Source organism: Salvelinus alpinus, chromosome 28 (genome assembly GCF_045679555.1).
Source record: "Salvelinus alpinus chromosome 28, SLU_Salpinus.1, whole genome shotgun sequence".
Lineage (NCBI taxonomy): Eukaryota > Metazoa > Chordata > Actinopteri > Salmoniformes > Salmonidae > Salvelinus > Salvelinus alpinus.
In genome coordinates this window covers 12,058,657-12,084,665 of record NC_092113.1, presented here as the reverse complement: position 1 = coordinate 12,084,665, position 26,009 = coordinate 12,058,657, and the positions used below count along the sequence as shown (strand labels likewise).

General features: G+C 44.2%; 1 protein-coding gene across 2 annotated transcripts in view; it reads right to left on the bottom strand.

Annotated features, from left to right (window-relative positions):
- Positions 1 to 929: 929 nt before the first annotated feature.
- LOC139557204 (choline/ethanolaminephosphotransferase 1-like) overlaps positions 930 to 26,009 on the bottom strand; it is a 30,194-nt gene continuing 5,114 nt past the window's right edge. Inside the window, exons 1-9 of one of the 2 annotated variants that reach the window (XM_071371690.1) lie at positions 22,992 to 23,251; positions 21,848 to 22,381; positions 10,306 to 10,453; positions 9,444 to 9,585; positions 7,409 to 7,493; positions 6,814 to 6,945; positions 6,175 to 6,333; positions 5,643 to 5,768; positions 930 to 1,248 (exon numbers count right to left, since the gene is read on the bottom strand). In XM_071371690.1, coding sequence (XP_071227791.1) covers positions 1,072 to 1,248; positions 5,643 to 5,768; positions 6,175 to 6,333; positions 6,814 to 6,945; positions 7,409 to 7,493; positions 9,444 to 9,585; positions 10,306 to 10,453; positions 21,848 to 22,267 — 1,389 coding nt within the window. In that variant the 5' untranslated portion in view covers positions 22,268 to 22,381; positions 22,992 to 23,251 and the 3' untranslated portion in view covers positions 930 to 1,071. Of the gene's footprint in view, positions 1,249 to 5,642; positions 5,769 to 6,174; positions 6,334 to 6,813; positions 6,946 to 7,408; positions 7,494 to 9,443; positions 9,586 to 10,305; positions 10,454 to 21,847; positions 22,382 to 22,991; positions 23,252 to 26,009 lie in introns of those variants that run through there. The other variant, XM_071371691.1, reaches the window with a different exon arrangement.

Sequence of the window (26,009 nt, the reverse complement as noted above, 5' to 3'; positions counted from 1 at the left end):
CTATAAAGAAATACTCTGCGCTATACGTTAAACAGAGAACTAGCATTTTTCTCTGGAGTGGAATGCAGGTGGAAATTGTATGTAGATGTGCTGAACAAGTACCATTACTGAAACAGACAGGCATTTAAGTAATTCATATTGCTCGGACAGAAACACGTGAATACACTGTAGGCGTTTTTCTCATAGCTAAGTATATCATTTGGTTAGGTATAACCTGCTCCTTCCTATGGATAACATTTTATTTTCAGTGCATTTGGATAGTGGTAGCATGGTTATAGTAAGCAACATTAACCCCGATCTATAACCTTTGGTTAGATAACTTCTAAATCTCAAATAGTTTGTTACCAAATAACCAGGTTCTTCTTTTATGACAACTAAACCTCAACAGAAAACGTATTCCTCATTCTCCTCTTCGGCTAGAAACCTTTTACACCACACATTTGCAAAAACGGATCACTATTGCACACCAGACTGAAATAAATTATCTTCATTAAAAAAAATCTAATTTTCCCCACCCTCAATGTATTCATAATTTAATTGGCTAATACTGCGTTCATAACCAAGTGGGAAGGTAGTAATTATCAGTTGGGTGTATTCACGTTTTGAACTGGGAAATATTATCAAACATGGAGGTCATTAGAAGGCTTGTGATTGTTTCGCTATTTTTTGCCCATAAAAAGTATATCCAGACCTCCTTTCACTTTCTAAATCTAAAGGAAGATTAACAGAATCAATTTTGTATTAACAATTTGTATTTTGTTCTTACCATAAACAACTGCTGAAAATACCGCCAAGCTTGCTGTCTTGTTTGTTGACAAATGACGTCAGAGAGGTGCAAGTGGGAAACTGAGCACAGGGCTGATAGTTTCCCACTAGTAATTACCAGTTAGAGGGGCGTTCAAGTGGATTTTCCCCAGTTGTATGCTGGTATTTTTTAAATGACGAGATGTTGTGAACGCAGCATTATACATTCATAGAAAGACTACCTCCAATTAGTCTCATCCAATGGGAACCCTGTGGAGACAAGGGGGAGGCGGTTGAGGTAATTCCACCAGCTCCAGCCGGACGGTGTCACCACCTGTCAGTAGTGTCACCAGACCAGTTACACCACACGTCTTTGCCTGACCGGGAGGCAGAGGCGGACCGCAGGTTGGGGGGTTTGATCTTGAACACGAAGATGTGCAGGTGAGAGGCGATCTGGTTGCAGACGCTAACGCAGTAGCGCACTAGATCAAAGATGGACAGGAACTGGAGATAAAACAAGACAGACAGGATGGATGTCAAATAAAGTACATTTAAGGCTCTTTATTTACAGAATTTGTTGCGTTTTTTGTTTTATGTCAATCATCTTTTGCCACTGAAAAGAATTGCATGAATATACGCTAGGCAATCTACATTGCACTGCAAAATACACAACAGTGATGGATTTTGGTATACTACTTTACCACTCAACTAAGGGGTTTTGACATCTTACGTTGGCTAGAATCAGTCTGTGAAGTCAAATGTTTATCTGCAATATGACAATTTCCTTGTCACGTTCATAAAATTCCATATGAAATTCTATTGTGTGGTATGACCGATAGGGGGCAATGAAGTTCTCTCGCAGTCCTACAGTAGGCTTAGGCTTCTGGAATCTGCTTTGAACCTGCCAACCAATCACAGTGTGATTGCGGGGCGTTCCTGCATGTGGCTATTCCTGAATCTGCAGGAACGCACCCCTGATTGTCTATGCAATTGAAAATGTGGGTCAAAAGGGAAATAAAAGCATTATCAGTGTTTTTCAGGGGCGAAGGACACAGTCTACCGGTGTCACTCCCGCCTCCCCTGCTATGTACCGGAGTCTTCCTAGCTACTGAACAAAAATATAAACGCACCATGTAAAGTATTGGTCCCATGTTTCATGAGCTGAAATAAAAGATCCCAGAAATGTTCCATATGCACAACAAGCTTTCTCTTGTTTATCTCTGTTAGTGAGCATTTCTCCTTTGCCAAGATAATCCATCCACCTAACAGGTGTGGCATATCAAGAAGCTGATTAAACAGCATGATCATTACACAGGTGCACCTTGTGTTGGGGACAATAAAAGGCCACTAAAATGTGCAGTTGTGTCACCCAACACAATGCCACAGATGTCTCTAGTTGATGGAGCATGCAATTGAAATACTGACTACAGGAATGTCCATCAAAGTTGTTTCCAGAGAAGTGAAAGTCTAAAGAAATTAGCCCTGGAACATTTAATAGTGCTATAGAGCAAGACAAAACTAAAATAAGTTTGGAGATTTGCATAACATATTTGAATAATGAAATATTATACTAACCTAATATTATACTAATTTTAAGATGTTCATACCATGGATCATTTAGCTATTTGATTTTTAGGACCCCTGTAGGTATTCCCCCCCAAACATGTTTTATATTATTTGATCAAATATTTAATTTGGCCTTTACTACTATAGCCCATAGAAACACATTGAATAACACATTCATAAATGGTGAAACAGACAGTAAAAAATAAATAATAAGGAATAAGGTTGATGTGTCTGTACCTATATCTACACTAAACAAAAATATGAACACAACATGCAACAATTTAAATGATTTTGCTGAGTTAAAGTTCATATAAGAAAATCAGTCAATTGACAGAAATTCATTAGGCCCTAATCTATGGATTTCACATGGCCGGGAATACAGATTTGTATCTTTAGATACCTTAAAAAAAAAAAAAAGTAGGGGCGTGGATCAGGAAACCTGTCAGTATCTGGTGTGACAACTATTTGCCTCATGCAGTACGACATCTCCTTCACATAGAGTTGATCAGGCTGTTGATATGGCCTGTGGAATGTTGTTCCACTCCTCTTCAATGGCTGTGCGAAGTTGCTGGATATTGGCGGGAACTGGAACGCGCTGTCGTACACGTCGATCCAGAGCATCCCAAACACGCTCAATGGGTGACATGTCTGGTGACTATGCAGGCCATGGAAGAACTGGGAAATGTTCAGCTTCCAGAAATTGTGTACAGATCTTTGCGACATGTGGCCATGACAACCGTTTATCATGTTGAAACATGAGGTGATGGCGTCGGATGAATGGCATGACAATCGGTATCTCTGTGCATTCAGATTTCCATCGATAAAAGGCAATTGTGTTCATTGTCCATAGCTTATGTTTGCCCATACCATAACCCCACCATTGGGCACTCTGTACATAACTTTGACATCAGCAAACCACTCGCACACACAACGCCATAAACGATGTCTGCCATCTGCCCGGTACAGTTGAAACCGGAATTAATCCGTGAAGAGCACACTTCTTTAAGATGCCAGTGGCCATCGAAGAGCATTTGCACACTGAAGTCTGTTACGACGCCAAACTGCAAGGTCAAGACCCTGGTGAGGACAACGAGCACACAGATGAGCTCCTCTAAGACGGTTTCTGACAGTTTGTGCAGAAATTCTTCAGTTGTGCAAACCCATAGTTTCATCAGCTGTCAGGGTGGCTGGTCTCAGACCCACAGGTGAAAAAGCCAGATGTGGAGGTCCTGGGCTTATGGTAGAGAAATTAACATTAAATTCTCTGGCAACAGCTCTGGTGGACATTCCTGCAGCCAGCATGTCAATTGCACTGTCTCTCAAAACTTGAGACATCTGTGGCATTGTGTTGTGTGACAAAAAAAAACAAAATAAACATAAATGCTCACTAACAGGGATGTAAAAAAATATGTGCACAAAACTTGAGAAAAAAGCTTTTTGTGCGTATGGAAAGTTTCTGGGATCTTTTATTTCAGCTCATAAAACATAGGACCAACACTTTACATGTTGCGAGTCTCATCTTTCCATAGAGTGGTCATACTAGTTAGTAAGACAAATATTAGTAAGACAAATATTTGTGGGAAAAAAGTTGAGATTGTCCCGTCTTTCAAGAATCTCTGAGCTCTAAAAACAGCAACATTTTCACTCAGCCTCATCGCAAAATGTGTAAAATAGCTAGCTACCTATCCCACCCACTGTGTACTGGAGTCCTAGCTTGCTAACTAGCTAGCACCCAGTGTATTAAACGCATGCCTTACAACTGCCCTCGTTAACAGAACTGTGGGAAAACAGTACCCGACTGTTGTCCTAGCAAGCTAGCTACCGTTGTCACCCCTGCCTCTTCTTCTGTCGGTTGACATCCAACATTATGGTGCATTACCGCCACCTACTGTACAGGAGCACCCCTGCCTCCCGTCTGTGTACCGGCTTAAAAATGGACCAATAAAAGTATGAAGGGCTCCTGCAGATGCAGGAATGCCAACATGCAGGAACGCGCCAAATTATGGGCCACAATTGCACCCGTCCTCCAGGCAGGTGAAATTTTGTCCCGAAGACAAGTGTTTAATTCACTCTCGTGTTCTTTCCATTTGTTATGTACATTAGCGACTCACGAAAAAAAAAAAAAAACCTAGCCAAGTTATCACAGTTATTTTTCTTTCTCTCCGTTACGCGTTTCTCACCTCAATTCCGATCCAACCGTTCCCTCTACACTCACACACACGGGTGCTGCGAACCCAAGCTCCCATTAGGCCTATAGGAGGCCTATAGAAATTACTGATGGGCTACACAACCAAAACTGTAGACAAGCTACATTCCTTGCTAAATCATGACAGCCTCATCACAAATTAAAAACGGACTGGTTGATTAAAGTAGGGAAACGTGTTCCAACTATGAGCTACAGTTTAGGAATAATATATTTGTCTCGTTTATTTTCTGGGTTTTTTTGCGAACTGCTATAGTGTCCCATTTAGAAAATGGAGTAAATGGTGAACAGTGATATTGACGAGAATGACGCAACATGTTCAGTAGCGCGAGTCGCGGCTCAAATGGCGCTTGCAGTCTTTCATTTAGGAAATTACCTCACAACTCAAGTAGGCCATTGACAATGACTGCATATCAACTGCAGCAATTTCTGTATTTTGTGTTTTCTATACCCTAACTGTTAACAACGATGACGTGCGGAGCACTTCATATCCGTGACAAATAATTTGAAAGATGCATATCCCCCTTAATAAAGTTACAGCATTGACGCGTTAGGTAGGCCTATTTGTTAAATTTTTCCCTTGATGATGATCGGGACCTGTTAGTGTTAGTTTTGTGATAACTGCACTGTGATTTAAATTCTGTGGCGAAAACAGTTTTAAGGTTGGAGTTTTTTTCCTTAACATTAACAATAAAATGTTGTTTAAACGTTTAAACATTCACACCCCTACTTGGAACGTACAGTGCCAGTCAAAAGTTTGGACACGCCTACTCATTCAAGGGTTTTTCTTTATTTTTTACTATTTTCTACATTGTAGAATAATAGTGAAGACATCAAAACTATGAAATTACACATATGGAATCGTGTAGTAACCAAAAAAAGTTAAACAAATCAAAATATATTTTATATATTTGAGATTCTTCAAAGCAGCCACCATTTGCCTTGATGACAGCTTTGCACACTCTTGGCATTCTCTCAACCAGCTTCACGAGGTAGTCTTCACTATTATTCTACAATGTAGAAAATAGTACAAATAAAATAAAAAAACATTGAATGAGTAGGTGTCCAAACCTTTGACTGGTACTATACATGCACATGGATGAAGCTATGAAGGGCTATGGTGACTTACCAGTGCCACCCAGAGGACCAAGTACTCGTCTATGAAGCTGTTAAAATACTGGTCCAAGAAGAGCAGCCCTGGCCCCAGGTAAGCCAAGTCATGGAGATACATCTCACTTTTTGTCATATGAGCTACCTGTAAAACAAACAAACAAAAAACAAGAGATTCGGCAACGTATAATAGAGTAAATAGAGTAAAGACCAAATAACTATATTGAGTCTAATTAAAAACTTGGACTAGGGCTGAAATTCAATGCAAGGTACGTTATAGCGCAGCGCACTATAACAGACTTAAAAGTAATTTACCCTTGAGCCGACAGTTATACCAAAACTAGTGGCGGGTGTGGATATTGGAATGTAGACTGGCTTTTTCAGCATTTCATGTTTCACGGTCATGTTCAGTAGGCACAGAATGGAAGAAATCTATGCGAAACAGAGGTACTATCTGAACTTGTCCAATCAAAAAACGCTTGTGTTCCGTTACACAACACTTCGCTACAGTGTGCCCTAACGGACACGATCCAGGTCACCTGGTTCCTCACCACTAGCTTGTTGGTGATCTTGGCCGACACAAACCCAAAGGCCAGGACATAGAGACAGGGGTGCTTCTCAAACAGCTGGGACGCAGACTTCTTGTAGATCATGACGGCCAGAATGATGACCGACCCTATGTGGAAGAACGGCGACAGGACACTCGTTCCCTGAGGAAGAAGGGACATGGCTGTCACAATCACTGTACAGCTGAAAATTCCACTATCCTTATCCGTCTCTAAAGTGATAAATAAACCGCAAGGTAAAGTTCTGACTAGTAGCTTGGCTGATATCAATGAAAAGGGCATGATAGTCATCCATGTCACTATTTTATGGAGGCCTAGAAATGAAGCATGCCAAGTGTTGTGGTATTTAAGCATTAGAAAAAACTGGCTACTTCACCCAAAACAAATTCTGTTGACGTTTTTAAATTAAGCTTGATATACTCTGTATCATAGCTATATATAGTAATTGTAATATGGATCATATTACTACCAAAGTTGAAATAACCAATGCAACGAGCCGCAGTAAATCGTACGGTTTGCGTCAAATTCCCACACACCGTATACTTCCACACACCAAGTCATCTTTTGTCAGCCATACAATTCAATTGGATCCTCGTTAGCCAGGACGGATCACGTCATCCTTACCGCTATGGTGGATCCGTTCTTTCCCACTCCTCCCGTGAATATGACCCGGAAGTAGTTGGTGCAGGAGAAGATGGCTCCCGCCACAGTGAGGATGGCTGGAATGAGCTTAATCTGGATGTTCACCACAGGGATCTGTGTGTTTGGGGGATTAGTAATAGCAGAGCCCTGTTTCAATATTTTAGAAACACATCCATCTTTCCTACCTTCCTTAAAGTAAACACAGATCTGAATTGGTTGGATTGGTGGAAGTAATAGGGCGGCAACTGGGCTTTCACCTATCCAATACCTTATAGATCTGTGCTTACCTCCAGGAAACAAGGAAAGGATGCACTCAGCAAAATCGCCAACATGCCATAACTTCCCTACATTCCCTACATTACTTTCATAAGTCTTGACATTCTTGAGGCTATAAATGTTTAATTGCATGTATAACAGTGTATTACACTAGATTCAATACGAGGACAAAAAAAGGATAGAAAATGCATCAAACTACAACTACAATGCATGTAACAATTAGCATTAAGGTAATTTCTTTCATTTCCAAGCAGTAGGAACAGGCCATAATTTGCTGAATCAAATGGGTTAAATGAATTACCAAGAACTGCCAAAAAGCTGGTCCTCCGATGGCAGCCAGCAAATACATGATTATAATGAAGAATTGCACTTCAGTCACATCAATGCTGCACAGGCAGAGAGACAGAGGAATCATATGCAAACGGTTAAGTGATTTCACATTTCACACAGTATTATCAAAATCAACATGCACATAGCACCCCCTAGCAGGTCCTGCACAAACGCCATCCATTCCTCTGGGTTGTGGGTTAGTTGTGAGTGTGTGGGGGGATGTAGAGAACATGTCCCTCGAAAGGCTGAGAGGAACCTGATCTGATAAGGTTACATTTTTTCTGGCGGACAACCTATTTAACTCTTACTTACTCTGTCAAGGGCTTACATCATATCAAATCATATTGATAAATCAAATCAACCATACTCCCAGGACATTCGTCCCGTGTCCTTGTTGTGGCTGTTCCCGAAAGCCAAACAGATAAGCAAATGTTGATACACTACCGGTCAAAAGTTTTAGAACACCTACTCATTCAAGGGTTTTTCTTTATTTATTTTTTTACATTGTAGAATAATTGTGAAGACATCAAAACAAAATGTAGTAACCCCAAAAAATAAATATATTTCATATTTGAGACTCTTCAAAGTAGCCACCCTTTGCCTTGATGACAGCTTTGCACACTCATGGAATTCTCTCAACCAGCTGCATGAGGTAGTCATCTGGAATGCATTTCAATTAACAGGTGTGCCTTGTTAAAAGTTAATTTGTGGAATTTCTTTCCTTCTTAATGCGTTTGAGCCAATCAGTTGTTGTGACAAGGTAGGGGTGATATACAGAAGATAGCCCTATTTGGTAAAAGACCAAGTCCATATTATAACAAGAACAGCTCAAATAAGCAAAGAGAAATGACAGTCCATCCTTACTTTAAGACATGAAGGTCAGTCAATCGAGAAAATGTCAAGAACTTGTCTTGAAAGTTTCTTCAAGTGCAGTCGCAAAAACCATCAAGCGCTATGACGAAACAGGCTCTCATGATGACCGCCACAGGAAAGGAAGACCCAGAGTTACCTCTGCTGCAGAGGATACATTTATTAGTTACCAGCCTCAGAAATTGCAGCTCAAATAAATTCTTCACAGAGTTCAAGCAACAGACATCTCAACATCAACTGTTCAGAGGAGACTGCGTGAATCAGGCCTTCATGGTTGAATTGCTGCAAAGAAACCCCTACTAAAAGGACACCAATTATAAGAAGAGACTTGCTTGGGCCAAGAAACACAAGCAATGGACATTAGACCGGGGGAAATCTGTCCTTTGGTCTGATGACTCCAAATGTGAGATTTTTGGTTCCAACCGGCATGTCTATGTGAGATGCAGAACAGGTGAACGGATGGATGATCTCTGCATGTGTGGTTCCCACCGTGAAGCATGGAGGAGGAGTGATGGTGTGGGGGTGCTTTGCTGGTGACACGGTCTGATTTATTTATAATTCAAGGCACACTTAACCAGCACTCTGCAGCGATATGCAATCCCATCTGGTTTGCGCTTAGTGGGACTATCATTTGTTTTTCAACAGGACAATGACCTCCAGGCTGTGTAAGGGCTATTTGACCAAGAAGGAGAGTGATGGAGTGCTGTATCAGATGACCTGGCCTCCACAATCACCCGACCTCAACCCAATTGAGATGGAATGGGATGAGTTGAACCACAGAGTGAAGGAAAGGCAGCCAACAAGTGCTCAGCATATGTGGGAAGTCCTTCAAGACTGTTGGAAAAGCATTCCAGGTGAAGCCGGTTGAGAGAATACCAAGAGTGTGCAAAGCTGTCATCAAGGCAAAGGCCTACTTTGAAGAATCTAAAATATATTTTGATTTGTTAAAAACAAAATTGGTTACTACATGATTCCATATGTGTTATTTCATAGTTTTGATGTCTTCACTATTATTCTACAATGTAGAAAAAAGTTTTTAAAAAATAAAGAAAAACCCTTGAATGAGTAGGTGTGTCCAAACTCTTGACTAGACTGTAGTTTAAAGGAAACCTCAGACGGGGTGCCCACCCACTCACATGCCAAAGCGCAGGGTTCCTGACACGTAGGTCTGCCAGTGAGCACAGTAGAACATGAACATGCCGGCGAAGCAGCAGAAGAACATCCAGTCTGGGTTAGTTCCAAGTTGGACGGCGATACAGGTCCCCAAGACCACAAACACTAAGAGAGGGGAGAGAAAGTAGTCAGAGACAGAGAATGAGAGAGAGAGAGAACGAGAGAGACAGAGATAGAGAGCAAGGGTGGGTGATAGAAAGTAAGAGTCAAAGAGGCAGGTATATTCTGATTCCTCACTTTGTCTTAATTGTGTGTGGAAATTACTATTATTTGACCATGCTGGTCATTTATGAACATCTTGGCCATGTTCTGTTATAATCTCCACCCGGCACAGCCAGAAGAGGACTGGCCACCCCTCATAGCCTGGTTCCTCTCTAGATTTCTTCCTAGGTTTTGGCCTTTCTAGGGAGTTTTTCCTAGCCACCGCGCTTCTACACCTGCATTGCTTGCTGTTTGGGGTTTTAGGCTGGGTTTCTGTACAGCACTTTGATATATCAGCTGATGTAAGAAGGGCTATATAAATAAATACATTTAAATAAATACATTTGAAATGAAAAAAATATTAGTACCAGTGACATCAATGCATGCAGAGAGAGGGAGAGAGAGGGCGACAGAGAGTGATAGAGAGAATTACACAACATGATGTTTCTCAGTCTTAAATCATTATGTTGTTTACATCTGTAAGTGTGTTGTGTACATTTATGGGTATATTGTGTCTGTCTTTAAGTGCATATTTGTTGTGTCCATCTTCCATGTAATTTGTAGTCTGTGAGTGTGTTGTTTATGGTAGTTTGAGACGGTATACACACGCTCCAGCACACACACCTGTTGAAAGGGAGTCACAGCCATGGTCAAAGAGCTCTCCCAGTGGGGTGCTGCTATTGGTGCGCCGTGCCTGTTTCCCATCGATGGCGTCCAGTGATTGGTAGATGAAGAGGCCCACTGCACAAGACAGGTACACCCACAGCGGTGCCTGAAAGGTAAAGGGAACAAACATTCAACATTTACAATAGACGGGTCTATTAGTGCTCCTCGACTTCCACAGAAAAGTATGAGTTTTTTTCAATGACTAGTGGGCAGATAAAACACAATATGAGCCATACTAATCTGTACAAGCAGATAGATGATACTTCAATATTCTGTCAATATTAAACAATTGGTCTAATAGTACTGTAATACCAGTTACAGAAACTATCCCTCATCCTTCCGCCCAAACACAGTCATAGACTTGTGGGCAGGTTAGAATACATGACTCTACTGTACTACACCTTCAGCCAGGAGTCATACTATGTAGTCATTCTAACAGGAAAAAGCAGACCTGATGGAACCCCGTTCATTGGTCCTCTCCCTTTAGTTCTAGTCCTCCCATCAGGCTGAGTGCAGGCTGAACCAAGTTAGAAGACATACTCGCTGATTCCTCAGTATAACCCGCCACACTCAATCCATTAGCCAAAGCCAATGATTCGTGGGCAGATAACAGAATATGGGCCATACTAACCTGGCTCAGCAGATAGATGATACCTCAATATTCCATAAACATTTTGTGACCGGTCTAATAGTTATGTACTACCAGTTACAGAACGCTTTCCCTCATCACCCCGCCCTAATCAAATCAAATTGTATTTGTCACATACACATGGTTAGCATATGTTAATGCGAAACACAGTGATACACTGGTGGGCAGTCAAAGGACATGTTCTCTACTGTACTAACAATATCAGACAGGAGTCATATCACACGTCTCTCTCTTGGAAAAAGAGTGGATCTAATGGGAACCAAGCCCAACAGTCCTACACCTCTTTCCCTTTAACTCAAGTTCTCCCATCAGCCACGCTGAGTACAGAACGAGCTAGAAGACATGTCTAGAAGGTAGAACCGGATAAAAGGAGACTGTGACGACCACGACGCCGCTGCACAAATATCCTCTACCACTGTTTCTCTGAAAAGGGCCGTAGACGCCACTAATCCACGAGTGGAGTGGGCTCTTACACCCAGAGGCAGTGGCCTCCCTGCCGCCTCATCATCAATGCCGTCACAAAGCCAGTGAGACAGCCGCTGCTTATATAGTGTTCTACCAAGTGTACTAGCACTGTGATACACAATCAACTGACCTAATCATCGCCGTGCGCTCCAAGTAGCACGCCAAAGCGCGCACCGGGCACAGGCGATGAAGCCTCTCCGCATGGGAAGGGGGGAGAAGGCCCACAGCTCAATGGTCTGTGACCTATATGAGCTCTTAATAACCTTTGGCATAAATGCCAGGTTAGGACGTAACACCGCCCTGCTCAGATCGCCATTAATGGCCAGGCAGTCGGGTCTCGTCGAAAGAGCACTCAAATCACTGACACACTTAGCCGTAGTCAAAGCGAGCAACATTGCCGTCTTCAGAGATAATATCTTGAGGGGTATTGATTCAATGGTTCGAACGGCGTCTTGCAGAGTGCCTCGAGTACCAAGGCCAAATCCCACCGAGGAAGCGTGGCTCTAGGCATCTGCCTAAGCCGACTGACATGCCTAGTTAAAAAAATATTAATTTAAATATAATTTAAGCCGCCGCGTTCCCAATAGGAACCGTTTCATCAGAGGGTGGCTGAAGACTGTCTCTGCCAAACCCCTCATGACAAGCGGAGATCGCTGCCGCAAACACCTTGATGGTGGCGGGTGAGCGCTGCTTATCAAACATGAATTGTAGGAATGAAAGCATACTCTCAACCTGACAGCCCACAGGGTCCACATTCTCTGTGGCACACCATTGTGAAAACACATTCCATCTGCTGGCATACGTCCTGGATGTGGAACTGGCACGTGAGCCTTGTATGGTTCTGATTACTAAATCAGATAACCCATGGCGCTCTAACCTGTCCCTTTCAGGAGCCAGCCCATCAGTGGTTGGCCGATTAAAAGGCAATTGCCTTATCATGCCTCCCGCCTGAGACATTGCGTCCTCTCGATGTGGAACGGGCCAGGGTGGCGCAACCAGCATCTGAGTCATCCCCGCGAACCATGAAGACCCTGGGCGATCAGGGGTTATCAATATGATTGACAGACCTCCTGTTCTCACGCGGGCTAACAGTGAGAGAATGCAGAACAGCGGTGGAAATGCGTACAGGAGACATCCGGCCATGACTGGTGTGCAAAAGTGTCTATCCCTAGTGGCAGTTCGTCCTGGGCTCGTAGAGAGAACCATAGGGTACACTGTGCGTTCATACGTGACGCGAACAGGTCTACCTCGGCTCTCCCAAACCGTTCCCATATTTGGAGAACAATGTCGGGGTGCAGATGCCACTCGTTGTCTCGGGGACCCCCTCGAGACATGAGGTCTGCTCTGACGTTCTGATAGCCTGGAATGTGTGCTGCTGTCAACGAGCGAAGGTGCTCGTGAGCCCACAGCCACAATTCCTCTGCTAGCCGGTGGAGTGCAGGAGACCTAACTCCTCCTTGGCGATTTAAGTAGGCTACTGTGGTTCGGTTGTTTTACCAGAGCAACACGTCGCGACCCCGTAGGGTAGACACAAAGTGGGTCAGAACCAGTAGAACTGTCTCCAACTCCAGGAGGTTGATGTGGTGTCCCGAGGGAGGCCACACACCTCCGATCGCTTGAGCCTGACATTTCCCTCCCCATCCAGTCAGACAAGCGTAAACACTGGAATATAGGAGGACACTGCCTATTGGGACACCTTGCATCTGAATGCACGGGCCTCTCCAATAGTTCAAGTCCGCTCTGAGCGAGAAGGGAACCACCAACAACCGTTTACGATGCCGCACTGGGTCGTCGTAGTTGGGCGAACCATCGCAGTGTTCTGCGCATGTGCAGCGGAACCACAGAGTGGGCAGACGACATGAGACCCAAGAGTGTCATGAAGGAATGCGCCGTCAACGTGTAATTCGGATGAAACCTTCGTAGGGCTAGCAACAGGGCAGCCCGTCGAGGATCCGAAATTCAAGCCTTCATAGTCAGTGTCTAGCTGCAGTCCCATGTAGACAATCCGATGACTGGGCCAGGGTCCGCTCTTTTCCCTATTCACAGAAGCCTGAGATTAATCACTGTCTGTGTTGTGTGTGCAATTGCCAGCGAGAACCAGTAGGTCGTCTAGGTAGGCCAAGACCCTTATCCCTTGACGACGCAACGGTTCCATTGCCGCCTCCACGCATTTGGAAAAGGTGCGAGGTGCCAGGGTGTACCCGAATGGTATTCTCGCATACTCGTACGCCACCCCTTGGAAGGCAAAATGCAGAGACTTCCTGTGACGCGGATGAACCGGCACATGGAAGAACGCGTCCTTTAGGTCTTTGCTTATACAAAAGTCTTTGTTGTGGACACATTCCACATTCGTAAGCATTCGAAAGGGCCATTTGGCTACGCTCTCGTTGAGAATGCGTAGATCCAATAATGGCCTCATACACCCCGTCTTTTTTGGCACTAGTTAGGGCGAATATAGCCTGCTGTTCCGTTGCTCTCGGGGAAATACTGTGACCGCATCCTTCGCCAAACGTTCTGTAATCTCTTTCACAAGAGCGGCTACTTTCTCTGGCGATTTCATCACCGTTTCTACCACGGTCGAAAACGGGGGAGGAGTCCGGTAACCCTTCTCCAGCATCCGGCTTAGCCAGTGGGAGAGGGTGCAACTTCACTGCCACTCCCAATAATGCTCTGAGAGCGGGAGAGCGTGAAGTTGTGGTGCATTCAGTAGGAAGGACCTGTATTCCTCTATGGCCCATGCCACCGCTGTCCTCCGACATAGAAGTGGTGGCACAGCCCAGGGTGGGCCCCCCTCGAAAGGGGGAGGAAATATTAGCACGTTCTGTGAGAAACGGGGGCGACAACACGGTCATACTCGTAACCTGAACGCAGCACAGGTCTGAACTGCACTGAGGCTATTGCCTGAGTTAGTGCGCAGTCTCCCAACAGCGATTGCGTCATCGACCCAACATGGGGTTGTGTACGCAGGCTGTTCTTTAAACCCTGAGCCACATTACTCCTAGGAGTCTGGGGTGTAGGGTGTTTATGAGGTATAGCATGGCGGCTCATCAAAAGCGTCCGCTTTGCTGCCCTCTTATCATTGCCATATATAGCATCCTCATGTGTGTGTTCAGCTACAGAGAGAACCTGAACGATCTCTGGTTTGTTATGGAAAAGAGGTTCTCGTGACAAATACAATTGGAATCCAGTCTTTATTCAACAAACATCATGTTGGCTCCCCCATCTCTTTGTAGGGGAGCGGGGGGAATAGTAGGTACTGTTGCACAGGGCGTTGCGCTCTTCCCTCTCCTCTCCCCCTCGTCCTGTCATCGTCGCGTCTGGCTGCCCTTAGGTTGTCGCCAGGGTGACGTCATGACCACCTCTCTCGCCGGTGGAGTGGCTGCTCTCTCTGGCACTGCGGGAGTGAGCTGGATGCTGCCGTTCCTCGGGCTATCCGTCTGGCCGTAGACCCGGGCCTACTGGAGACTGTGAAACTGGGTGGCTCTTGAAAGCGATCTAGATCCTCCTGCCAATGGCAGGTGTCTAGATAGTTGTTTCCTCCCCTCCTCCAGCTTTTCGAAACGCGCCGTTGCCTCTGACGGCGACTCCAAAGAGGCCGCTGTCAGATGGGGGCGTTCAACAGGGTGGCTTTGTCGGATTCCTTCATGGCCGTCAGAGACATCCAAAAATGTCGTTCCACGACCTCCCCGCACACAGCCGACTCCTGGGTGAGATGAAGTACGGCGCCAGAAATTCGACGCCTCTTCTATCGCCTCTCACGACAGCTCAGTCTTGCCCGTGGTGAGACGGGATAGAGAGGCTGCCAGGATATTGTTGCCAATATTGTTCACTGCTGCTACAGCCTGGACACCTAATGCAAAGGACTTCTCTACCAGCTGAGCTGTGAGCCTGTCCTTTGTCATAGGTAGAGTGGGCTTTTTGGGTGACTGCCAGGAGCTCAAACCTGGATGAGGTACGCAGCCATGGCATGCTCGAGCCTGGGGATCCCCTGGGGCCGTCTGCAGTTCCTCTGGTGAATGGGGTGTAAGCTTTTACCGGCACTCTCACCCTCAAAGGTGACCCCCATGAACCTTCCACATATTTTCAGAGCGAGTGCATGGCTGGTGCCAGTGGCACCGCCGCCCTTCTTGGTCGAGAGTAGGGGCCGCCCTCCATCATGTCCACTTCCGGGTTGGAGGCAATGGGGGGCAGCATGATCTCAAGCTGACTCGCAGCCCGCTCAACAAGCCCTGGAAAATCAGAGCGCAAAGAGGCGGTTGCATAGGAGGGGGCTGCTGAAAATTCAGAGCCCGTCTCATCCTTGCACTCTCCATAGGGAGTTTTTAATAAAAAAAAAAATCTAAATCGGTCAGTGGGTTAAGACTGTTCCGGAGAAACATCCACACACTTCCCAATATCCTCGTCTTCTCTAGAGGCGGCATCATCATATGATGCCTCAGAACCTGAGGCTAGCAGACATGGCGTCCTCGAGGGATATCCTCCCTAAAGAACGCCCATCACCGTTTCCGCTCCTTTAAAGATAGGAGGGCGCAGCTTGGGCATTCCGGGGGTCTGTGAGGCCGCCCCTAGAGTGCTGTGATCCTAGACACATGAAACATAAGTCGTGTGGGTCCACAGCCGCCATGGTGGAGCAGCGACACTGAGCTCTTAAGAGCTTTTGAGTTAGGTGGAAAACCTGGAGTGCTCATTCTAGAGGGACGATGTCGAGACTTGGATATCGACAGCAGGTTCGTCCTGAGACTTATCTTCCCTTCTCGGCTTCTTCAGTCTAGTCCAGTCGCTGAAAATAATGGGAGGCTGACTGAGGGGAAGCATCCCCTTATATAGGGACACCTGTACTCCCATTGGCTGCAGGTGTGTGCATAGTTCTCTCAGGCTATTCGCTGCCTAGGCAGTGGGGTAAACCACTAGGAGCAGAGCTCCCCTATGGGGCGAAGCTCCACGATATAGAACATAATTACAAATCATTTTTAGACTGCAAATTGACCGCAAGAAGCCAAAACACTGAGGTAAATCTTCAGTGAAAATATTTGACTAAGCGCAATGTTGTGAATAAATTCCACGATCTGGACATGAGCGAGTACTCTGTTCGGACTCAATACTATGTGCACCCGTACGCGCACTGAAATCTAAGCCCACCGTGATGTATAGTACCTCCAACCAGGTGAAATGCTGTGAAGAGTGTGTCCCCGTCTGTTTGAGTTGGGTTTTTTTGTGTGTTTTTTCTCCAATGTATGCTTTGGCCACAAATACAAGTATAGGATGAGTTGACAACATTACCTGGGTAGGAGTTAACAGAATGACATTTTTCCTGGACAGTTACTTTAATGTAGGCCTACCAGTTGCACCTGACTCGTGTTACATTTAGCCCCGGTCTACCCTACGCGTTAAAATGACATTGGCAAGCGCTAACGCTGTTAAAACTCTAGTTCTGAAAAGCTGCAGTTCACAAATGTTGGGGATTTGAGAAAGAAAAGTGTAGTAACACTAGAAAGCTCTCAGGTCCTACAGTGGCCATCAAAACTGCTATCAGAAGGTGTGTTCTCTTATGACTGCATTAACAATGTTGTGCAATGACTGGGCATGCATGTTTCTCTCCCTATGCGCTGTGCAGCTCTCACTGTTTGAAAGCACCGGAGAGAAACTCCTCACATAGAATGTGACAAGCTGGCCAATTGAATAGGTAAACTATTCTAATATGGGGTCGTCTGATTTTGCTGTTGCATATTTGTGTTGGCTGAGGAAAATTAAATGACAACAATTTGAAAGCCACCAGGCTTTCATTTGACCCGGCCCAATTTAACCCCTGGCAACAACAGATTATATTTCAACTGATTGGGTTGAAAGTAACCGAAACCTTCCCATGTGTCAGCATACAGTATTGATCTAAAGTGCGTTTAATATCAGATTAAGAGGGCCAGTTTGTTTGAACAGCTGCCCCTTAAACTAGCCGTGGGAGGAGGAATACATGGTGGGATCTAGTTACCGTTGTGCAAGCTTCCCTGATAACAAACTGTAGCTGATAAGATTTTAACGCAACATACAGTAGACTAAGAAATGTAACACTATGGAAAGGAGGTTGGGTCAATTGCAGATTAAACAATATCCTCAAGTGATCTCATTTTCAGACACAAGATAACTTAACAACCTTGCCTATATTACAGTCAAGCCTCCAGCTCCAAAGCTTTAGACGATCAAAACAAACCCATGAACTTGATTTCTCCACTGATCCTGTGTGGCTCAGTCAGTAGAGAAAGTGTTTTGGGTTCGATTCCCAATGGGGCCACCCATATGAAAAATGTCCACTCATGACTAAGTCGCTTTGGATGAAAGTGTCTGATAAATGGCATACAGTGCCTTCTGAAAGTATTCAGACCCCTTGACCTTTTCCCACATTTTGTTACAGCTCTATTCTAAAAAAATAAATAATGTATCCTCAGCAATCTACACACAATACCCCATAATGACAAAGCAAAAACAGGTTTTTAGAAATGTTTCACATTAATAAAAAACAAATACCTTATTTATGTAAGTATTCAGACCCTTTGCTATGAGACTCAAAATTGAGCTCAGGTGCATCCTGTTTCCATTGATCATCCTTGAGATGTTTCTACAACTTGGAGTCCACCTGTGGTAAATTCAATTTATTGGACATGATTTGGAAAGGCACATACCTGTCTATATAAATGGTCCCACAGTTGACAGTGTGTGTCAGAACTAAAAACAAGCCATGAAGTCGAAGGAATTGACCGTAGAGCGCCGAGACAGGATTGTGTTGAGGCACAGATCTGGGGAAGGGTACCAAAATATTTCTGCAGCATTGAAGGTCCCCAAGAACACGGTGGCCTCCATCCTTCTTAAATGGAAGAAGTTTAGAACCACCAAGACTCTTCCTAGAGCTGGCCGCCCAGCCAAACAGCAATTGGGGGAGAAGGGCCTTGGTCAGGAAAGTGGTCAAGAACCCGATGGTCACTCTGACAGAGCTCTAGAGTTCCTCTGTGGAGAATCTTCCAGAAGGACAACCATCTCTGCAGCACTCAACCAATCAGGCCTTTATGGTAGAGTGGCTAGACGGAAGCCACTCCTCAGTAAAAGGTACATGGCAGCCCGCTTGGTGTTTGCCACACAGTACCTAGACTCTCAGACCATGAGAAACAATATTCTCTGGTCTGATGAAACCAAGATTGAACTCTTTGGCCTGAATGCCAAGCGTCACGTCGGACGTGGCACTATCTCTACGGTGAAGCATGGTGGTGCTAGCATCATGCTGAGGGGATGTTTTTCAGTGGCAGGGACTGGGAGACTAGTCAGGATCGAGGGAAAGATGAATGGAGCAAAGTACAGAGATCTTTGATGAAAACCTGCTCCAGAGCGGGACTGAGGAAGGTTCAACGACCCTAAGCACACAGCAAAGACAACGCAGGAGTGACTTCGGGACAAGTGTCTGAATGTCCTTGAGTGGCCCAGCCAGAGCCTAGACTTGAACCTGATCTAACATCTCTGGAGAGACCTGAAAATAGCTGTGCAGCAACACTCCCCATCCAACATAACAGAGCTTGAGAGGATCTGCAGAGAAAAATGGGAGAAACTCCCAAAATACACGTGCCAAGCTTGTAGCATCATACCCGAGAAGACTCGAGGCTATAATCGCTGCCAAAGGTGCTTCAACGAATTACTGAGTAAAGGGTCTGAATACTTACGTAAAATGTGATATTTCAGTTTATTATAAATTAGCAAAAATGTATTTTAACCTGTTTTTGCTTTGTCATTATGGGGTATTGTGTGTAGATTGAATCCATTTTAGAATAAGGCTGTAATGTAACATAATGTGGAAAAGGTCAAGGGGTCTGAATCATTTCTGAATGTACTATATGTATGTATATGACTCATACTTAAGAGGACTCAAATACTAAAGACCATGCGACTGTGTAGCTAAAAATACATAACCCACATCCGATTCTAATCGATTCACAATTAAGCCAGCTTGAATAAGTAGTCTGAGGGAGAACATTCTAAATGCCTATTCCTACCCTCTACGGCTCGGGAGGTGGGAGAAGGGGCCTGAGGATAGATGTGTAACCTGAGAGGACGGGGACATGGGGTGCCTGTCCCCAAGAGCCCTGTAAGGCATCCCCCACGCACCTCAGCAAAACAAGCACACATGACATGGAGCATTGCGCAAGCCTGGCCCCAGTGACCAAGAGAAAGGAAAAGCAAAACGTGTCTAATGTTAAATATTGATAAACTAACAATAATTGGTCAACCTTTCTCCATTCACAAAGTCATAGCCACTTTGTTAAAATTGACAGCCTTAAAATTCCCTTGATCGTTTTTATTCTATAATGTTGCTTAAATAATTTTTAAGCACAACACTTTTGTGGTGACACACACATCCTGCTGTATCACATCTTCTAAGCAAAAGCATTAAGGCAAGCTAACTGGTTTCGCATTGACAGGCAACATTCCTAAACAGAAAGGAAAACGCAGCACACTGCTGCTAGTTTCAATATGTCTAGATTGTGTTTTTTTAATCCTAATTGAATATTGTATGTATATTACTGTAAATATTGATCACATTCCTTGTGTATGATCATATATTTTGATACATTGAATGTTAATATTGTGAACTTATGTTATACATTTTTTACCTCCTGTTTCAGGAAGAGATGTCACGGAGTACTGCCCCTATATATAGGACCTTCCACCGCCACCTGGGATATGGATGCCTGATGAAGACCTTAGGGTCGAAACGTTGTCATAAATAAATATCACCTGGGAGCACGAGCAGCAGTGTTCGGCGCTTTCCTTTCTTTTTTCCTTGAGTTTGCCTACAACTCCAGCATCTACGGAAAGTACCTGAATGTGTGCCTGTTTTTCAGCTTTTGTACAGTCATAAAACACACATCCTTTCATGAACCGGTTGATAATCTACAATCACTCGTAGTTGAAATGTCAATCTTTAGACATTCATGACAACAACATGTTACGTAGGGGCAATTCCACAGTAACAGAGTGATGCTGAAACTCAGATTTTTCACTTGAAAATGTCAAACAAAAACCAATGATTGGCAAGCTAAACAAACCATAACTCTATGCACAATGACTAATTTTAACAATAACCACAGAAATTTTACAAAAACACATTTATTGAAGAACAGTGCAAATGCTAAGTTTGGTAACAGAATGACAGTTTGTGCTGTTGGTGCCATCATTCTGTTACCAACACTTGCCTCTGCACTGTTCAAGTACATGAGTTTGAGAAAAAAAAATGAAGTGAAAAATCATAGCCTTAGCATCACTCTGATACCGTGCAATTGCCCGTATTACAACGTGCAAAACCCCAGAAAAAGAGTCATAACTCTTCGACAGGTCAGATTCCAAAAACATGTCACCAGTACCAACTCACACACTTTCGTCTTAGTTATACAACATGGGTACTGTTGACATTAGACCTCCACATGGAAGGTCACAGGTAAAAGACTGCATGGTGGCCAAAACACCTACAACTGCTCTGTGTCTGAAAACCTTAGCTGCTGTCAAATCCTTGCATCCTGGTTTCTACAATTCCTCTCAAAGCGCATTTAGAGGAGAGGATCCAGGGTCCCTCCTGTCGACCTCCTCCAATGAGCTTTGAGAGGAATTGCGGAAACTAGGATGGCGGGAGGGAAGATTTGACAGCAGGTAACATTTTCAGATAGCCAAGGAAGTGACATTCAAATTCAGTGAGTTGGTCCTGTGTAGCTCAGTTGGAGCATGGCGCTTGCAATGCTAGGGTTGTTGTTTCAATTCCCACAGGGGGCCAGTAAGAAAATGTATGCACTCACTACTGTAAGTCAATCTGGATAAGAGCATCTGCTAAATTACTAAACTGTAAATGTAAAAAGTCACTGTTTGTGGCATTCTGGTGTTTTACCATAACACCATGTTCATCAAATACTGTTACTGTAAGATGGTTTAGAATAGCTTGATTCTCACAGAGACAACAAGGACAGTAGGTATAGTGTAGCATTCTTACCTACAACAAATTGCATCCAACATTGACAAAACAGAGACAGACATTTTGATAAACCTTCACTTGGAAAGGGCAGGCTATATATGACAATTACCCAATCAATACTTTTCAATCAAGAAATTCTGAAAGAAATACTGACAGCCTCATCTTCTCTCTATGTCCTGTCAGTAGTGTATATTATTACAGCCGTTAAAACAAACATTGACCTAATAATCCATGGTTATTACTTAGTAGGAATACCTGCTGATTAATTCATTTAAATATGCATACTCAGTGGGAGGGAGGGCCATATGAGTGACAGTGTGTGAAAGGGATCCAACATCAAATTCTTTCCAGGGCCTAGAATTCCCAGTGATGCCCCTGCATGGACCTACCTGTTCAGTGGCAGTGGGGCAGTAGTACACCAGCACCAATGTGGTGAGAATGTTGATGGCCAGGCCCACAATAGTGATGAGGTTGGGGGCTATCCATGCCGGCACACATGCCACTAGCCACTCCCAGTAGTGCTGCATGAAGGGCTCCAGAAGTGAGCGGCCTGCACTGCTGTATCTGTGCTCCTCTAACTTCTTCAGCTGGTGGCGCGACAGCGGCGGAGCCGGCAGTTGGATTAGCTTACTCAGGACACAGGAACTCCCCCCACCACTGCAGGCTGTAGTTGGACCTGCAGTGGTAGTAGGCCTGTATGAAGGGTCCACACTCTGGTCCTGAGGGGTCCATGTCGTTGTCCCCCCTGCCCCCTGGCCTGCCTTCGCCGCCCGGGTCCGTGGTGCTCTCTGACCGGTGCTGCTACTCATAGGGGAAGTCGAAACCGCACTTCACGTGGCGCCTGCTCTGCCTACGACTGCCTCCGCCCCGGTCCAATTCAGGGAATCCACAGTGGGGCCACAACCGTTTTACTTGGTTGAAGCCTAATGAGGAGAAAGAAAGATTTATATTTTATTTGACCGTAATGTTAAGCATAATTTGACTGTGGCAGTACACTGAGCACAAGCTGCAGCGGGAGGGCTGGTAAAACAGGAACTCTTCAACCATACATGCTTATCATATGTTTCCTGATACATTCTGCTAATACTGCAAACAGCAATCAGTGAGACAATATAAATAAATAAATGCAAGACTTGCATAGTTAAAGCATTGAATTACAAGGGTATATACGTTGGGTAGACATTTGTATACCTACCCATAGTGAATAATAACCAAATCATGTCTACGAAAAATACATTTAAAAAACAATGTTGAATAATTAGTTAGAAGGTTCATGTCATGTTGCCCTACAGTACCTGTTAGGTAACGTCGTTAGTTAGCTACCAACAAAATCAACTGGCTAAGCTAGCTAACGTTACCTTGCTAAGCTAGCTATCTATCAATATCAGCTGTAGCTAACTAAAGGTAACTGTCACAACATATATTTTTTTCATATTACCATACGTATAAAATGTAAAATAGGTTCTCAACACAATAATGTCATGATTATGAAGAGCTGAGTTGACATGCAGTTGTCCTTCGGAAATCTCTTACCTAGCTTGATTCCGTTATACGGAAGCGGTGGCCTCTATCGTTGTCTGGCTAACAGCTAGTGCTTACTACACTACGGCCTCTTCTGTCAGCTTATATGTAGCTAACAAGCAAACAAGTGCATCGAGCAGCGACAGCAGTCTAGTTCCCAACGAGTTAGAACCGTTTTCGGGAAGACTAGAATCAACTGATGCAGGTGAATATCGCGAAACTCGACCGCGGCTTTGAGAAAGAGCGGAAAGATTTTTGACAGGCAGGCGTAGGGATTTCCCACTTCCGTCGCACAATTTAAAAAGACCGGCTCCTTGACTGCATTCAATAGCTTTTTATGATAATTTATTATGACATACAATATATTAAAATAATATATTAATAAACCAGTGCATTAGTTTAATATCAAAATAACTTAAATGAACTGTAAATGGAATGAACAGTGGTATGACAAATGAAGGCCTTGTGGTAATATGGACTCTTATTTTGAAATACCCAAAGTCAACTACTTTGTACCATAATCTAAATTGCTTTTGCTTTTGGATTGAGACACAACATCTTTGTGTAGATACACTACACGACCAAAAGTATGTGGACACCTGCTTGTCAAACATCTCATTCCAAAATCATGGTTATTAATATGGAGTTGGTCCCACCTTTACTGCTATAACAGCCTCCACTCTTCTGGGAAGGCTTTCCACTAGATGTTGGAACATTGCTGCGGGGACTTACTTCCATTCAGCCACAAAAGCATTAGTGAGGTCGGGCACTGATGTTGGGGGATTAGGCCTGGCTATCAGTCGCCGTTCCAATTAATCCCAAAGGTGTTCGATGGGGTTGAGGTCAGGGCTCTGTGCAGGCCAGTCAAGTTCTTCCACACCGATCTCAACAAATAATTTCTGTATGGACCTCGCTTGCTGCACGGATGCATTGTCATGCTAAAACAGGAAAGGGCCTTCCCCAAACTGTTACCACAAATTTGGAAGCACAGAATCGTCTAGAATGTAATTTTATGCTATAGCGTTAAGATTTCCCTTCATAGGGGCCTACCCCTTCTTTGGACACTGTGCTAACAAACATCCAAACAAACTTCAACGCCATACAACACTCCTTCCGTGGCCTCCAACTGCTTTTAAATGCTAGTAAAACGAAATGCATGCTCTTCAACCGATTGCTTCCCGCACCCTCCCGCCCAACAAGCATCACTACTCTGGACAGTTCTGACTTAGAATATGTGGACAACTACAAATGCCTAGGTGTCTGATTAGAATGTAAACTCTCCTTCCAGACTCACATTAAGCATCTCCAATCCCAAATTAAATCTAGAATCAGCTTCCTATTTCGCAACAAAGCCTCCTTCACTCATGCTGCCAAACATACCCTTGTAAAACTGACTATTCTACCAATCCCTGACTTTGGCGATGTCATTTACAAAATAGCCTCCAACACTCTACTCAGCAAACTGGATGTAGTCTATCACAGTGCCATCCGTTTTGTCACCAAAGCCCCATATACTACCCACCACTGCGACCTGTATGCTCTCGTTGGCTGGCCCTCACTTCATATTTGTCGCCAAACCCACTTGCTCCAGGTCATCTATAAGTCTTTGCTAGGTAAAGCCCTGCCTTATCTCAGCTCACTGGTCACCATAGAAACACCACCCGTAGCACGCGCTCCAGCATTTCACTGGTCATCCCCAAAGCCAACACTTCCTTTGGCTGCCTTTCCTTCCAGTTCTCTGCTGCCAATGACTGAAACGAATTCCAAAAATCACTGGAGCTGGAGTCTTATATCTCCCTCTCTAAATTTAAGCATCAGCTGTCAGAGCAGCTTACTGATCACTGTACACAGACAATTTGTAAATAGCACACCCAACTACCTCATCCCCATATTATTACTTACCCTCTAGCTCTTTTGCACCCCAGTATCTCTACATCATCTGCACATCCAGTGTTAATACTAAATAGTAATTATTTCGCCTCTATGGCCTATTTATTTCCTTACCTATCTACTCTTCTACATTTGCACACATTTGCACACACTGTACATAGATTTGTCTATTCTGTTATTGACTGTACGTTTGTTTATGTGTTACTCTGTGTTGTTGTTTTTGTCGCACAGCTTTGCTTTATCTTGGCCAGGTTGCAGTTGTAAATGAGAACTTGTTCTGAACTGGCCTACCTGGTTAAATAAAGGTGAAAAATATATAATAATAATAGAAAAAAAACGAACCATGAAAAACAGCCCCAGACCATTATTCCTCATCCACCAAACTTTAGAGTTGGCACTATGCATTGGTGCAGGTAGTGTTCTCCTGTCATCCGCCAAACCCAGATTCGTCAGTTGGACTGACAGATGGTGAAGCGTGATTCATCACTCCAGAGAACGCGTTTCCACTGCTCCAGAGTCCAATGGCAGCGAGCATTACACCACTCCAGCCGATGCTTGGCATTGTGCATAGTGATCTTAGGCTTGTGTGCTGCTGCTCGGCCATGGAAACCCATTTCATGAAGCTTCCAATGAACAGTTATTTTGCTGACGTTGCTTCCAGAGGCAGTTTGGAACTCGTAGTGAGTGTTGCAACCGAGGACAGACAATTTTTACGTGCTACGTGCTTCAGCACCTGGTGGTAATTTTCTGTGAGCGTGTGTGGCCTACTACTTTGCGGCTGAGCCGTTGTTGCTCTTAGACATTTCCACTTCACAATAACACCACTTACAGTTGAGCAGGGCAGCTCTTACAGGGCAGTAATTTGCAGTATATTTAGATCAATGATTATTTCAAAAATGGGAGAATGCACCCATGAATATATTGTAATGAAACATTCAAACAGCGCCTCGTATTATCTGATTTGCGCACGACGGAGTGGTCGTTGAGTTGCCTCTCCTCCCACAGACACATGCGTAAAACCCCTGCTTAATTGTTAATTTATCCTGCAGCCGTTAGATAGGCCTATAATTTACTTTCACTTTCCCACTGTAATTTACGATTAGCCTACAGGTTAAGGTACTGAATCTAGTGGGCCACTAT